Source organism: Podarcis muralis, chromosome 4, assembly GCF_964188315.1.
Source record: "Podarcis muralis chromosome 4, rPodMur119.hap1.1, whole genome shotgun sequence".
Lineage (NCBI taxonomy): Eukaryota > Metazoa > Chordata > Lepidosauria > Squamata > Lacertidae > Podarcis > Podarcis muralis.
The window spans coordinates 7697445-7713116 of NC_135658.1; the positions used below are offsets into that span (position 1 = coordinate 7697445).

Below are 15672 nucleotides of genomic sequence, written 5' to 3' on the forward strand. Positions count from 1 at the left end.
GTCACCATCTGCAGTGATCATGGAGCCCAAGAAAGCAAAATCTGTCACTGCCCTCCTTCCTTCCCCTTCTATTTGCCAGGAGGTGATGGGACCAGTGGCCATGATCTTCGTTTTTTTGATGTTGAGCTTCAGACCATATTTTGCACTCTCCTCTTTCACCCTCAATAAAAGGTTCTTTAATTCCTCCTCACTTAAAATATTAGCTCTCAGTTAATTTGCAGCTCACAGTGGCTAAAGAGGGGAAGTTTTTACCCATTAAGAATTCATAAATGGCTCATTTAACATACTCTGACGTTGCCTCTTGCTCATCTGCATGGGGCATAGGGAGAAAGAAAAAGAGTAGACTGGCACACTGCCGCCAGCTTGCGGGTTGACTTTGAATTTCCTTCTGGTGCTTTTGCAAAAAGCCTCTCCAAGGCTGGAGCTGCTAGCCATGCATCTTACCATGGACTAAATCTATGGCTCCTGAAAGACATCCCTTCCCCTGATTGGCCAAGCGGGGAACCGGATCCCAGCAGGCTGGCTGGCAGCCTGTGGAAGCAGCTGCCGAGCATTTATTTATATTTATATTTCTTGTTGCAAGTTGCGCTCAGCTGTTGCCAAAGCAGGGCTGTGCGCGCAGGCGAGGAAGCGCCTCTCCTGGTCTCTTTTTCTCTCTCCTCGGCTTGCAGGGTCGGATCCTGCGCCTGCGGATCGCGCTTCCCAAACCCCTAACCCAGCCCCCCCCCCCCCCATGCTGGGTCTTTATGCACTGCGAGGAATCCGCTGCGCGGTGAGTGATGGATGGATGGGGAAGCGGGCAGCGCAGGGCATGCAATCAGTGCCGGATTTACCTATAAGCTAAACAGGCTATAGCTTAGAGCCCCACTCTCTTGGGGGCCCCCAAAAAAATTAAAGGGGGAAAAAACTGGATGTAGATTTCAAAAAAAATCTACAAATAAAATAAAACCTACATACAGCAACAGTGTTTTGTGTTGTATTGGCTCCTATGATGTAAGTCATGGGCCCCGCCTGCTAGCCTAAAATATCACTGATTTGCTCGTTTCTATATATAGGGTGCTTACATTCTGCTGTTTATAATTATTAGTAGTTTGCATCCTATATTTACACCTATTGTTTCATGTTATAGCAAGTTTCTAGAGACTAGATTATTTTGTTTGTTTGTTTTTATTAAAGTTTTCTTGGTTTACAATAGAGACTAGATTAGGAGCCTTTGTAAATTGCGTTTCTCAAGGAACTTTTGTTATTGCCAAACGCCAATGTGTTTGCATTAAGTTTGTTATGAATACAAAAATCATTTTAAGTTGGAGCTTAATAATTATTTCACTGTTAATATACTTCTTAATTGTATTTCACTATTAATATACAGTACATCTTAATTGTATTTCAGTTCAACAGTTACTTTGATAAAATACATATTTTGTCATGTGCAAATGTCTTGGGATACCTATTAGGTCCATAAATGACCACATAGCATATATTCAACACACAAAAAACAGCGACAATTTGTTGTTGACAAAGGACAGCTGGACATATAAAAGGCCCCATTACCTTCAGTATCTTAGGGCCTCCTCAAACCTCCGCTTAGGGTCGCAGAGGAAGCCGTAGATCCGTCTCCCCACTTTCTAAGATTCTTTAAGGAGTGGTGACAATACCTTATTTTATTTTAATTTTATTTTTTACCACTATTTCTTATGTCCAAGAATTTCATGACTCATTTATGCAGCATGTGAAAAAGTATTTTCATTTGGCTGTCCTGAATCTCACGCCAATCCACTAGCGTTATGAGGAAAGAGAGAGGGAAATTCTCCGTTTCTAACATATCAGAGCCCTGATCAGTCAGTCCAACTTCAGAGCTCAAATCCTTTGAGGACTTTTTAAAATGGCTACCTACTTTTAGAGTGTTAAATCTGGATCTCTACCTCTTATCTATTTGGTGTTTGCACATTTATTAACTATTCCAAAAAAAATCCTTTCCCCCTTCTTTCATCCGCAAATTACCTTCAGCTTGAATACTATTCAGGAAGTTACTTCTACCCACTGCATCAAAAATTAAAATTACCTTCAGCTTGAATACTATTAAAATTAAAATGTTCTACCTGCCAAAGTTCAGAAACAAAAAGCCCCATACAGTACAGGGGTCAGCAAACTTTTTCAGCAGGGGGCCGGTCCACTGTCCCACAGACCTTGTCGGGGGCCGGACTATATTTGGAGGGGGGGGGGAATGAACAAATTCCTATGCCCCGCAAATAACCCAGAGATGCATTTTAAATAAAAGGACACATTCTCCTCATGTAAAAACACGCTGATTCCCAGACCGTCCGCGGGCCGAGTTGAGAAGGCGATTGGGCCGGATCCGGCCCCCGGGCCTTAGTTTCCCTACCCATGCCATAGACTGTGTGACCATCCTTTATTAGTAATATGCAGAGTCGGGCCCATTTGAATCAATGCACCAAACCAGCCATTCCATTGAAGTCGATGGGTCTGACTCTTTTGAGCACATCTTAGTTAGACATCACCCTTAGTGGAGTAATTCATGGACAGGAATAGCAACTTATTTATTTTGTGGTTTTTTGGTTTGTTGCATCAACGCCCTACCTTTCCCTCCAGGGAGATCAAAGTGGTGTTTGGGATTCTTCTCCCCCCGTTTGATCCTGTGAGGTAGGCGAGCCTGGAAGGGAATAATGGGTCTGAAATCACCCCGTGAGGTTATTATAAGGAAACTGGGGTGGCTTTTATAGCCCAACTCCCCATCAAGGTCCGATCACCGGTCTGAGAACAGAGGCAACCAAAGAACAGAGCTAGCCGTCTTTCAGATGTGTGGTTTATGCGCACATATTGTGAACATGCATTTTATTGATGTCACCTGAGAATTCACAGACCAAATGGGGATTCGAACCCTGTCCTAGTCTGACACTCTTAACCACTGTGTCACACTGTCTTAATATTAATTCTATCATTTTTTAAAAATATTTTATTTCATCTAATGTTTATTGGATGGATTTCCCCCCTAAATTGATTTTTGAATTCTGAATTCATTGTTATTCACATTTTATACTGTATTTTATGCTGTTTTTTGTTGCATCAATTAAGTGTTTTAAATTTGTTGTTAGCCGCCCTGAGCCCGGTTTTCTGAACCGGGAAGGGCGGGGTATAAATTAAAAATTATTATTATTTAGACTACTTAGAAGTGGGTGGGTATATATTAAAAATAAATCAACAAATAGGTGTGTGTTTTTAAAGTATATTCCCCAAAGGGTAAAATGTGCCCCTCCTCACTTTTTGCATCTTCTCTCTCCAGAAAGAGGGTGGTCTTTCCCCTCTAGTCTTCCAGCCCCCTCACTTCCACAAAACAGTGGAAGCTTTAAATTTTGGAGCTGGCTGGTTGTTCCAATGAAGAATCGATAGTTTGGGTCATTCTCTGGCTTGGTTTCATAAATGCATCCACAGTACCTGGTACCCTGCAAAAAGCATCATCCAGAATAGCGGTTTGCACGGCCCGCTACAGGAGATAATGGCACGGTGAAATTCAAAACAGTAACAACTAATTGCACATTTATTCAAAATCCAAACTATTTTGTTAAATTAAGTCAAGTTGTAGGGGGACCCCAAGGGAACCCCAAATTATGATATTGTGGACCCCTGGGAGTTACCAAGAAAAGGGAACTTCTAGTAGCCTATCGCTTTAATAAACTGTTAAGAAACTGCTGAGAAAGTATTTCACTTTGGGAAGAGAGGAGCTAAAACGCTTATCGCAAGAACACAAGTAGCAGGTTCACACAGGCACAATACAAAGCACAATAGCCTTTGTAACCAAAATGTATTGATGGAAGCTGTGTCAGCAAATCAGCCGAACCGATCTGAGTGCTTCTGCTTCTGCTAGAAGCGCAGGCGCACTAAAAGGAAATGTAACTAAATAAGTTCTGGCTCTCAAGCTCACTTCTTTCCCCGTCTCCTAGAATATTTTTGCATGCCCAGAAAACATGGCCGAGGCTCAGGCTGGCTCTGGGAAGGTGACTCTTTTCAGCCAGAAAAAACGAGGGGGCCTCACCTACCGCATCCCGGCGCTGCTTTACCTGCCCTCCGAGTCCACCTTCCTGGCGTTTGCAGAAGAGCGCTCATCCCCCCGAGACGAAGATGCTAAGTTCCTGGTGATGAGGCGAGGGCGGAAGGAAGGAACGTCCGTTCAGGTAACGCCAGGAGCAGAAAGCGTAACGCTGCTATTTTATTGCACATTATTTTCTTTCTTACTATATACAATAAATGTAAGGCTGTCGTCACGCAGCAGTTCATGGGCCTGCCAACTCCAGCGTGACAGCAGGGTGGCAGGCAGCTCAGGTAAGCTGTTTAATGAAGGCGGGGATTTAATGAAGCTCTGCGCACTGTGTATAATGGGGAAAATACTCTCTGAAGCAAGTCCCTCAGCTGGGAAGGGAGGCTTCCTGTTGCCTAACTGAGAGATCCCTGCCCCCTCCTGCTTGCACACAAGCTCTGATAGGCAGCGTGAAGCCTCCCTTCACAGCTGAGAGATCCCCGCCCCGCTTGCACGCAAGTAGGAGTTGGGAGGCTGTTCTGATAGGCAGCATGAAACCTCCCTTCGCAGCTTAGTTGCTGGGGTCAGGGAAGGTGGAGGCAGCCCGGAAGCTGCACCTGAGAGCCCCTGCACCACCATCATATGGGGATTTCCAAGCATCTCCTGAAGCCAGCCAGAGCCAACTCCTCCAGGCTGCTGAGACTGCCGCTGCTGCGTTTCCCGGGGACATTAGATGAAATCCGGGGACATTCCGGGGATGGAATTTGTCCGGGGACTTATTCACAAATCCAGGGACTGTCCCCGGGAAACCGGGACGTCTGGTAACCCTACTGTGGAGGCCAATTTTGGATCCACACGTCCTTCCACAGTGGGGACAAAGATTTCCGGGCTGGAGTTGATCATGGTGAAGGTTTGCCAAGCGTGCCTTCCTCTTAGAATGTTTCTCCCTTTCGTCCTGAGTTCGAGTGTCTTCAAAGCCCATTACACCTTTAGTAAAAGCTGCTCTCCGATTGTAGTGGTTGCAGGCCAGTGTTTCCCAATTTTCTGTGCTTACGTGGCATTTTTTAGATTTGCCTTGAGAGTACCTTTAAACCTCTTTTGTTGTATTTCGCTTTCTTTTCAGAAAATGCTTTGTCCCAAATTACATTATGCCATTGTGTACAACCCTGTATTTATAATAATGATATGCACACATGGAACTAGATTTTTAAAAAATCTACAGTCTTTGCTAATAACGATTTACAAACAGACAGTCATACCTTGGATTCCGAACAAATCGGCTCCCAAACAATCGAAACCCAGTAGTGGGTGTTCCGGTTTTCGAACGATTTTCGGAAGCCGACCATCCGGCGCGGCTTCCGATTGGCTGCAGGAGCTTCCTGCAGCCAATCAGAAGCTGCGTTCTGCTTTCCAAACATTTTGGAATTCAAATGGACTTCCGGAACGGATTCCGTTTGACTTCCAAGGTAACGACTGTACAAGGAAATTCAGTCAAAACCTAAATTCAGATAAATTTGACTGGATTTGAGGCTGCAACAATCGGACCCAAGTAATTCAAGTAATTGTCCGATTAAAGCCGTTTGGCTTCATGACTTCATGAGCAACAGGTATATGACATAGATTCTTCCACGTGTGTCTATGAAGAGTCTGTTCCACATGCCTTCTGCCCACATTTTTAAAAAAGGGAATGGAAAGACAGGGTTAACAGCTTGCCAGTCAGGCTGAGCGACTGACAGCTGTTCCAGTCTGTGTATATTTATGCCGCTGACTCAATAAGTAACTTGAAGCCTTGCTGGGAACTTGCCCTGGTAACACTGGGGGTTTGAGTCCCGGTATATGATAGCGGAAGCAAGCAGACACTCCTACAAGAAAAAGGGCAAATTTGCTAATCCTGCATCAACTTTCCAGGAAGCAAGTTTGAGATTGTTTTTTAAAAGACAATATCCAGGTAAGGCCTCTCAGCTCTGTCCTCTCCAAATCCAAGCCACCGAAATGCTTTCCTTCTGGAAAGTTTCATTTTCTTCAACTGTATTAATTTACAAAGCCCTGAACAATTTCAGTCTAGGATACCGCAGGGACCACCAGAACCCTGATATCTCAGCTCGATCACTGGGATCATTTGCAGGAGCATTGTTCATCATTCCCCGAGTCGGGGAGGCTCATTTGACAGCAGCAGTAAACCGAGCTTTTAGTGTCGAATGTCCCAGTCCTGTGGAACTCTCTGCCACTGGAGATTCTGGTCACCAGTGATGGGACAGACAGGAGGCGGATTTAGTGATGCAATCCCCCCTCAACAACCTTGGGGAAATCCCCCCCCCCAAAAGCTCAACAACTCTGTGCCATCTCCCCCATTTTCTAAAATTTGAGTCCCCCCAAATAGGGGGCATCTTATACATGTGGGCATCTTATAGATGGAAAAGTACACAGGGCTGTCTTAAGTATATGCGGCGCCAGGTTGCCCAGTCCCAGGCGCTTCCACTGACGGGTGGGCTCTTCCCCAGACTCAACTCTCGGGCCCCAGACTCTCGGCTTGGTGCCCCTGAGAGCCCGGCGCCCGGGTGCCCTGCACCCCTAGCACCTATGGGTAAGACGGCCCCGAAAGTACAGTATATAGGAATAGGTTGAGAGACCTGTTGGGTAGAGCTGCCCTCTTTGAACACACAGCCTGTGGGGAGTTTGAGAAGGGAGTGGAATTTAAACCTCTATTTAAAGCCACCCGAAAATAGATGGTGTGCTCACTCCAACGGCACTTGACTCCCAAATTAAAAACCACAAAGCCTTTTTCGAGCGCTGGGGTGCCACTTGTGTCCTCAGCAAAAAGTGCAATTATCCTCAGACAAGGATGTCCATTGTTAAATTTGGAACATATTTAAATCACCTATTATCCATTCATTGTAAAATTACAAGTACTTTTAAAACCCTGCTAATGTATTAACCTGTGTACAACGCTCCTGTATTTTTACAATATGTACTTTCCATTCTTCCTTGAATTTGTTGCCGTCTCTTCCTCTTAATTTCATTGTCAGTTTTGCCATTTATATATTATTATTATTATTATTATTATTATTAATTTATTTATACCCCACCCATCTGGCTGAGTTTCCCCAGCCACTCTGGGCGGCTCCCAATCAAGTGTTAAAAACAATACAGCGTTAAATATTAAAAACTTCCCTAAACATTTCAGAATATTCCATTAATTTAACTTGCCAATCTTCTTTAGCTGGGACACCTTCTTTCCAATGTTGTGCTAATCCTGTCCGTGCAGCCGTAGTTGCATACGTAAATAGATTCTTTTGTGATTTTGGTAAGCCCACTCCTGGGCCGAGCGGGAATTTGAACCCCGGCCTCCCTGGTTCCTAGTCTAACACTCTAACCACTGCACCACAGCGAAGAGAGGGAAATATCTGGGTTTACTCTCTAACTTGGAGGTTGTCAACCTGGTCTCTGTCAGGAGTTCAGCCCACACTCGAGTAGGACCCTGGCAGAGACACATGCCCAACTGGCATGTTCTCTCCCTCCTGGTTGATCGTTCGGGAGCTTCGAAAGCTTTCTTCAACCCGAACATCACAGCAACCGATGCCAACAGACACCGGCACACTTAGGGACCCACAGAGTTTGCACATCATGCACATGACAGACCTCAGCAACTCAGCATTTTGGCTAATCTACTTTATTTACCTGTATACCTGAAGGAGCGTCTCCACCTCCATCATTCTGCCCGGACACTGAGGTCCAGCGCTGAGGGCCTTCTGGTGGTTCCCTCACTGCAAGAAGCCAAGTTACAGGGAACCAGGCAGAGGGCCTTCTCAGTAGTGGCACCCGCCCTGTGGAACCAGATGTCAAAGAGAAAAACAACTACCAAACTTTTAGAAGACATCTGAAGGCAGCCCTGTTTAGGGAAGCTTTTAATGTTTAATAGGTTATTGTATTTTAGGGTTTTGTTGGAAGCCGCCCAGAGTGGCTGGGGAAACCCAGCCAGATGGGCGGGATATAAATAATATGTTGTTGTTGTTGTTGTTGTTGTTGTTAACACACACAGAGCACTGCAACATGGCTCCCTCTCTCTCTAGCATCGGATAGAGAAAGAACAAAGGACAATAGTCCCACTTCACGCAACACAGTAACACAAATATCTGTCTCCGTCACTTCCCACTCTGTGGAGTCAAAACACATACTGTCACAGTCCCATGACTGCAATCATGGAGCAGGAATTCTAACAGTCCCTACCACCCACTAGTGGGCGTTTCAGGATTCTAGGTGGGCGGTAGGGGGTTCTATGGCACAAGCTGAATACTCCTTCCATCGAGCACCGGTGGGCGGTAAGGAAATTTTACCATCAAGAAAGATGCATTAGTGGGCAGTAGGTATTAAAAGCTTGACTACCTGTGCTCTAGGACGTGGGTGGCGCTGTGGGTTAAACCACAGAGCCTAGGACTTGCTGATCAGAAGGTTGGCAGTTCGAATCCCTGCAACGGGGTGAGCTCCCGTTGCTCCTTGCTCCTGCCAACTTAGCAGTTCAAAAGCACGTCAAAGTGCAAGTAGATAAATAGGTACCGCTCTGGCGGGAAGGTAAACGGCGTTTCCGTGCGCTGCTCTGGTTCACCAGAAGCAGCTTAGTCATGCTGGCCACATGACCCGGAAGCTGTACGCTGGCTCCCTCGGCCCATAGAGCAAGATGAGCGCCGCAACCCCAGAGTCGTCCGCGACTGGACCTAACGGTCTGGGGTCCCTTTACCTTTACCTGTGCTCTAACTCATCCTCTGCTTTGTATTTCAGTGGGGTCCTCAGGAACCTCTGGAGACAGCCGTCCTGCTCAACCACCGCACCATGAACCCCTGCCCCGTGTTCGAGAGGAAGAGCGGCACCCTTTTCCTCTTCTTCATCTGTGTGGAGAAGTACATCACGGAACGGCACCAGATCAGCACAGGGAGGAATGCCGCCCGGCTCTGCTACGTCTCCAGCCAAGATGGCGGCCGCACCTGGAGCCAGGCGACCGACCTGACCGAGGCGGTCATTGGCGGAGAGCTGACCAATTGGGCCACGTTCGCCGTCGGCCCGGGCCATGGCATCCAGCTCAGCTCCGGCCGCCTGGTGATCCCGGCGTACGCTTACTACATCCACAAGCGCTTGTTGGGGCGCCCTCTGGAGTGCTGGATCAAACCTCACTGCCTCACTTTCTACAGCGACGATGGCGGGCAGAGCTGGTCGCGCAGCCCGCTCCTCGATGCCTTGCTGACCTCCGAGTGCCAGGTGGCCGAGCTGTCGTGCCCGGACGACAGCCGGGTCCTCTACTGCAACGCCCGCAGCCTCCACAACTACCGGGTCGGGGCGCTGTGCACCGACAACGGCCACCAGTTTGTCAGCCCCTCCCTGTGCGAGGAGTTGTGCGAGTCTCCGCACGGGTGCCAGGGCAGCGTGGTGAGCTTCTCCCCGCAGCTGGAGCCGTTGGATCTGGGCCGGAAGAAAGACGGGGCCAAGTCGTCGGGTCTCGATCCCTCCTCGGCCCCCCTCAAGGGCGCCCGGTCGTGGCTGATCTTCTCCCATCCCACGAAAAGGCACAAGCGCGTGGATCTGGGCATCTACCTCAACACCTCTCCGCTGGAGAAGGGGTGCTGGAAGGCCCCGTGGGTCCTGAACAAAGGGCCCAGCGGGTATTCGGACCTGGCCGTGTGCGAGGAGGGCGAGTCGGTGATGTTTGGGTGCCTGTTTGAGTGTGGGGTGTCCTGCGAGTGTGAGGAGATCGCCTTCCAACTGTTCACGGGTGTCGAGCTCCTGAGGAACGTGAGGGAAAGCTGCTGTGTTCCCTCTTCTCCCTCGGAAGCATAGGTGCTCACAGACGTTTAGCACCCCAGGACAGAAAATGCGGGTGCTCTCCCTTGCCTCTCCTATGTCTCCACCTTTATATTATACGGTCTAGGCTTTGGAAAACGACCGTCGTTTTTGGGTGACGATAAACAGGCCCTCGCTTCTGCCTCCTTGAAAGCAGCCAAACAAAAAAGAATTACAGTGGTACCTTGGTTCTCAAACTTAATCTGTTCCGGAAGTCCGTTCCAAAACCAAAGCGTTCCAAAACCAAGGCGCGCTTCCCCATAGAAAGTAATGCAAAAGGGATTAATCTGTTCCAGACTTTTAAAAACAACCCCTTAAACAGCAATTTAACCTGAATTTCACTATCTAATGAGACCATTGATCCATAAAATGAAAGCAATAATCAATGTACTGTACTATAAAATAAATAAGATAGTATTGTAGATGATGAAAACTAAAATTATTATTTTTTCTTACCTGTACTGATGATTGTCATTGTTTGGATGGGGGGCTTTTATCCATTTCCACAGTCACACAATCAATCAATCAGTAGCTGAACTGGGTCTCACACAGTCACAGAATCAAATTGTCCAAAAAAGCCTCAAAAACAAAAACGCAGAATAAATAGCAAAAACAAAAGCGCCTAACTTAATCCATTCTGGAAGTCCGTTTGACTTTCAAAATGTTCAAAAACCAAGGCGCAGCTTCTGATTGGTGCAGGTGCCCTGGAAACAATTGCCAACAGCCGCATCGGATGTTCGGCTTCCGAAAAACGTCTGAAAACCAGAACACTCACTTCCGGATTTTCGGTGTTTGAGAACCAAGACGTTTAAGAACCAAGGTACCACTGTACTGCATCTTCTGCGTAATTATATTGATAAATCGAAAGGGGCGGTCTACAATTCAACGTTGTGTTTTCTTTCTTTCATTTTTACCTCAGCACTCTCTTTTTCACCATCGCTGACGGCTGCCTCCTGTTGGTCACAAGATACGTCTCGCCCTTCCATGTCCTGGGGCCTAAAATGATATATAAACAGAACTGCATTGTTCAGAATCGGCTCATTGCCGCCTTTGCTGCCTTCCACTTCCGTACACGAAAGGAGGAACTTTTTAAAGTTCAAAAACGGATGGGCAATGCCCTAAACTCTGGGATTTTTGGCACCGGAACTGTCACTCTTCATTTTTGCCTGAGCTCTTGCACATGCGCGAAAGCATGTGGACGTCTGTAATTTTGGAAAAGATCAGAGTCACCCCAAAAGCAAAGCAGTGCTTGTTCCTATGTGCTTGTGGGGGGTTCCTTGGATATGCAGAAATGTATATGTTATAGTTTTTTAAAAAAACACTATAATAAGCCCTTGAGCTTCCAGGTTCTGTGGGGTGTTAAAGGCCCAGAGACACAGGAGATCTACAGCAGGTCATCTCATTGTCTCTCCTGGTCTGCCCCGCAGAGGACCTTAAGGTCCATGAATAATCATAGTTTAGAGGTCCTGGGCCCTAAGGAAGTCAGATTATCCTCCACCAGGGCCAGGGCCTTCTCAGTGATGGCTCCGACCGGGTAGAATGCTCTGTCCCATGAGACCAGGGCCCTGCAGGATTTAACTTCCTTCCGCAGGGTCTGTAAGACAGAGCTATTCCGCCTGGCCTTTAATCTGAATTCAGCCTGATCTTTTATTTCCCTTCTCTTCCCTCCCCTTCCCCTTTTATGAAGATTCCCCACTCTGGGATCCCACAGCTAATTCTCCCCTGGTCTCCTCGCTGGCCCAAATAGGACTAATTTAGCCAGCTAGCCCTGGTGATCATCTCATGTATATTGGATGCATTTCCCCCCTAAATTGATTTTTGAATTCTGAATTTATTGTTATTCATGTTTTATACTGTATTTTATGCTGGTTTTTGTTGTTGCATCACTTAAGTGTTTTAAATTTGTTGTTAGTCAAACCTGAGCCTGGTTTTCTGAACCGGGAAGGGCGGGGTATAAATAAAAATTTATTATTATTATTTATTATAGAGAAGGGACTTCTGGGTTCACAGCAAGTGACAAAGCCAGGAGTTTCAGCATCTTCTGTTAGCTTTGCGGTGGGGGCGCCATGTTGTGCTCCCCAACTACGCTGAAACCCTGAGTTTATGGACTTCCCCTCACTTCTGCCCAAGAAGGATGCAGAAAGTGAAGAAATTGGGAGGATGTCTAAAGAATGGAGCCCAAGTCTGCAGCATAGCTGTCAAGTGTCCCTTATTTGAAGGGACAGTCCCTTATTCCAGCGCCATGTCCCGCTGCTGTCCCTTATTGATGTATGTCCCTTAAATGTCCCTTAAATGATGTCCCTTAAATTTCAAAGGAAGCAGCTCCTCTCCCTCCCTCCCAGGGAGGAGGGAGGCTCCAACTGTGTTGCTTGGCTGTGTTGCTCACCCAATAAGAAGTCTAAGAACGACTGGGGGGTGGAGCTTGCATGCCTTGTGTGTGGCTAGTTAATGCAAGCTGAGGGGGTTTTTGAATGCTGGACGCCATTTTGTTGCACGTGCTGCTGCAAACTTTGCAGTGCAAAGCCAGGCCGGGGAGCCATCTTAAGTTGAGGCTGCATAGGCCTTGTGGTGCATGTGATTCAGATTCGATTCAGTTGAACCTCTGGTTACAAAGTTGGTTGGACAGTGTTCTCAAAGCTACCCAGCATGAGTTTGACCAGACTGCAGGAGGACAGGAAGACTGGAGTGCCTGGAACAGGTGAGGCTGCAGGTCCCTTATTTTCAAGGCTGCTGGTCCCTTATTTTCAAGGCTGCTGGTCCCTTATTTTCAAATCTGTAAGTTGACAGCTATGGTCTGTAGTTCAGGGAGACGATGAATGAGGGTGGTTGCCTCATTGCAAAACGAACCAAAATTACAGCCAGCACGACTGCGCAAAATAGAGATGTCTTGAGCCTATTAGGAAGGATGCATAAAATGTCCACAACAGCTCTCTGTCTCACACACAAATTTCCGTGCCTTCTAAAGAAAGGAGCTGCATTTGAAATAAGTCTCTCTCATTCCCAGATGTGAGTTTTTTGGTTATTTGAGTATCCTGTTCCCTGACTCCTGCATGATGTTGCTCAGTTTGGGCCCAGAGGTTCATTTTCCTGTGGCAACGAGATGGTGGCCTTTCATGGCTTTCTGATTTGTCTTGATCAACAGTGCTAGAAAACAAGAAATTTTATCATCATCATCATCACGGTTGCACTTTGGATCTCGAACGCCTTGCGAGTCGAACGTTTTGGCTTCCGAACGCCGTAAACCCGGAAGTGAGTGTTCCGGTTTGCGGACGTTCTTTGGAACCCGAATGTCCAACATGGCTTCTGATTGGATGTAGGAGCTTCTTGCAGCCAATCAGAAAGCACACCTTGGTTTCCGAATGTTTTGGAAGTCAACTGGACTTCCGGAACAGATTCCGTTCAACTTCTGAGGTACCACTGTATTATTATTATTATTATTTTATTATTATTACCACCACCATCATTTTACTGACATTTACATTTACTTACCTACAGTATTTTTTATATATATATACATTTTTATTGGGGGGTTTTTACATATCATTTCCAACATTCATTTAACATAACTTCTTATCTTATACAATATTTTAGACGTCCGTCTAACCACCTCTGATGATTTTCCGTTCTTTATTACTTATTCTGCATTTCTTAATTTTTCTATTACACTTAATTACCATTAACTGATCATTCTCTTCATGGTCTGGACCCCCAGAGTGGCTTACGGAGATATGTAGTTAACACAGATCCCGTCTTCAGGCTTGCATTCTGAAAGGCACGACACACAAGGAAAAGAGGATGGGAGTGGAGGAGGAGTGAAAAAGAGCATACTCGAGCACCAGTTCTTAAAGTTACATATCACATGTGCCGGCCTACAGGTTAGCTGGTGCCGTGTGGGCGAAAGGCTTGTGGCTTGTGAGTTCTGTTCCTCTTGTTTGTGGCCTTGGTGCAGAAGGGGGGGATAGCGTGATCCTACCCAATTCTGCTTAGTGTAGCAACATGTTGTATTGCATGTTGTTCCTGCCTCTGGCTTCGCATGGCACTGTATGAAGTCCTGGCACACGTGCTGGCGATAACTTCGGATAACTGCTCTGCCCATGCTCCACCTCAGATCTCTACCGCTTCCTGTTGCAGTTCATCTCCTTAAAAAACAACACCACTACTTCCCGTATCTGGAAATCTAGCACATCAGGGGAAATAGGTAAAGGTAAAGGTACCCCTGCCTGTACGGGCCAGTCTTGCCAGACTCTAGGGTTGTGCGCCCATCTCACTTAAGAGGCCGAGGGCCAGCGCTGTCCGGAGACACTTCCAGGTCACGTGGCCAGCGTGACAAAGCTGCATCTGGCGAGCCAGCACAGCACACGGAAACGCCGTTTACCTTCCCGCCAGTAAGCGGTCCCTATTTATCTACTTGCACCCAGGGGTGCTTTCGAACTGCTAGGTTGGCAGGCGCTGGGACCGAGCAACGGGAGCGCACCCCGCCGCAGGGATTCGAACCGCCGACCTTTCGATCGGCAAGCCCTAGGCGCTGAGGCTTTTACCCACAGCGCCACCCGTGTCCCTCCTATCAGGGAGATAGCCTGTACTAAACCTCTTTCTTTGGCCCACGTAGGACCAGTCTGGATAGTTGGCTTTGGTGAAGATTGGACGTTTTCATCCCCAAAAAGTTTTTGATTTGAGTTTCTACTGAAATGAGGCTGCATTTTAATGTTGTATTTTAATCTTGTTTTTCAGTTGTATTTTAATCAGTTGTTTTATACCTGGTGTTAGCCGCCCTGAGCCCGGTCTTGGCTGGGGAGGGCGGGGTATAAATAAAATATTATTATTATTATTATTATTATTATTATTATTATTATTATTATTATTACATGAAGCGATGGGCAGATCAGCTGCCTTCTGATTTCCATCCGTTTTGCCTTATATGTTTATCCAAGAGTTCAATTCCGTTTCTGTACTGATGTGCAGTTTGTTTGTTTTTTAAATAAATCTTTATGAAAAGTGTTAAGTTGTGGGTGGACATATCAGACGACACAGCGATTCTTCAAACAGCTCTTGTTTATTCACAGGCCAGAACTGAACTGAACTGAAGGCTTCAGCCAGCCTGCTTATATAGAGCTCCACTACAACGCAACTGTAACTATTTTCTGTCACTATCCAATCACTGAATGTCACTTTCAATCCCTTATTTGCATATGTGGACCTGAGTGAAAATTATCTCCAGTATCCCCCTGCTGGCCCAGGGTGAGAACTTCATTACATAACAAAAAGGCTTATCTCAATGTGCATTAAAACATGTACTTTTAAATATATTTTATGCTAAAATAGATTTACATACACATACATATACAAACAAGAAATAGACAATAACTGCATTGCAAAAAGTCAGAGAAGTATATGTAACCCGATGTTTACTGCTGAATTGGAACAAACACAGACATCGGCAGGTTTTCCCAGGGAAAGAGATGGAACAAAATGAAAAGCTCTCGGAACGCTGCCTAAAAATCGTGGGGCCACTGGAAGTGTGAATGAACCCTGAATCTCTCAGTTCAGGGAAGGAAAGTATGCCTAGTTTGATAAAGGTATTACATGCTTTATTATAGGAATGAGCCATGTTCAAACTAATGAAGGTGGAGACACAAAGATCGATGCCTGCTTTTCATTCTCAGCAGGTAAGAGATATAAAGATGTCTGCTCTCTCAAAGGATGAAGAAGTAGTAGAGAATGAGTTCAGAAAGCCTAAGAGCAGGGGTAGGCAAACTTTTTCAGCAGGGGGCCGGTCCACTGTCCCTCAGACCTTGTGGGGGGCCGGACTA

At 46.4% G+C, this 15672-nt stretch overlaps 1 protein-coding gene across 1 annotated transcript; it reads left to right on the forward strand.

Moving 5' to 3' along the window:
• Positions 1 to 395: 395 nt before the first annotated feature.
• Positions 396 to 14860, forward strand: LOC114595531 (sialidase-3-like). Its single transcript, XM_028725832.2, has 4 exons — positions 396 to 772; positions 3960 to 4190; positions 8810 to 14060; positions 14439 to 14860. Exons 1-3 carry the CDS (start codon positions 734 to 736, stop codon positions 9857 to 9859), a joined length of 1320 nt encoding a protein of 439 aa, XP_028581665.2. The 5' UTR covers positions 396 to 733; the 3' UTR covers positions 9860 to 14060; positions 14439 to 14860.
• The last annotated feature ends 812 nt before the right edge of the window (positions 14861 to 15672 follow it).

Excerpts from the sequence above, each read along its gene's own strand:
- LOC114595531 (XM_028725832.2), top strand. The coding sequence starts at position 734 with ATGCTGGGTCTTTATGCACTGCGAGGAATCCGCTGCGCG. Across the intron at positions 773-3,959 it reads TGCGAGGAATCCGCTGCGCG|AATATTTTTGCATGCCCAGA; the intron begins GTGAGTGATGGA and ends CCCGTCTCCTAG. Across the intron at positions 4,191-8,809 it reads AGGAAGGAACGTCCGTTCAG|TGGGGTCCTCAGGAACCTCT; the intron begins GTAACGCCAGGA and ends TTTGTATTTCAG.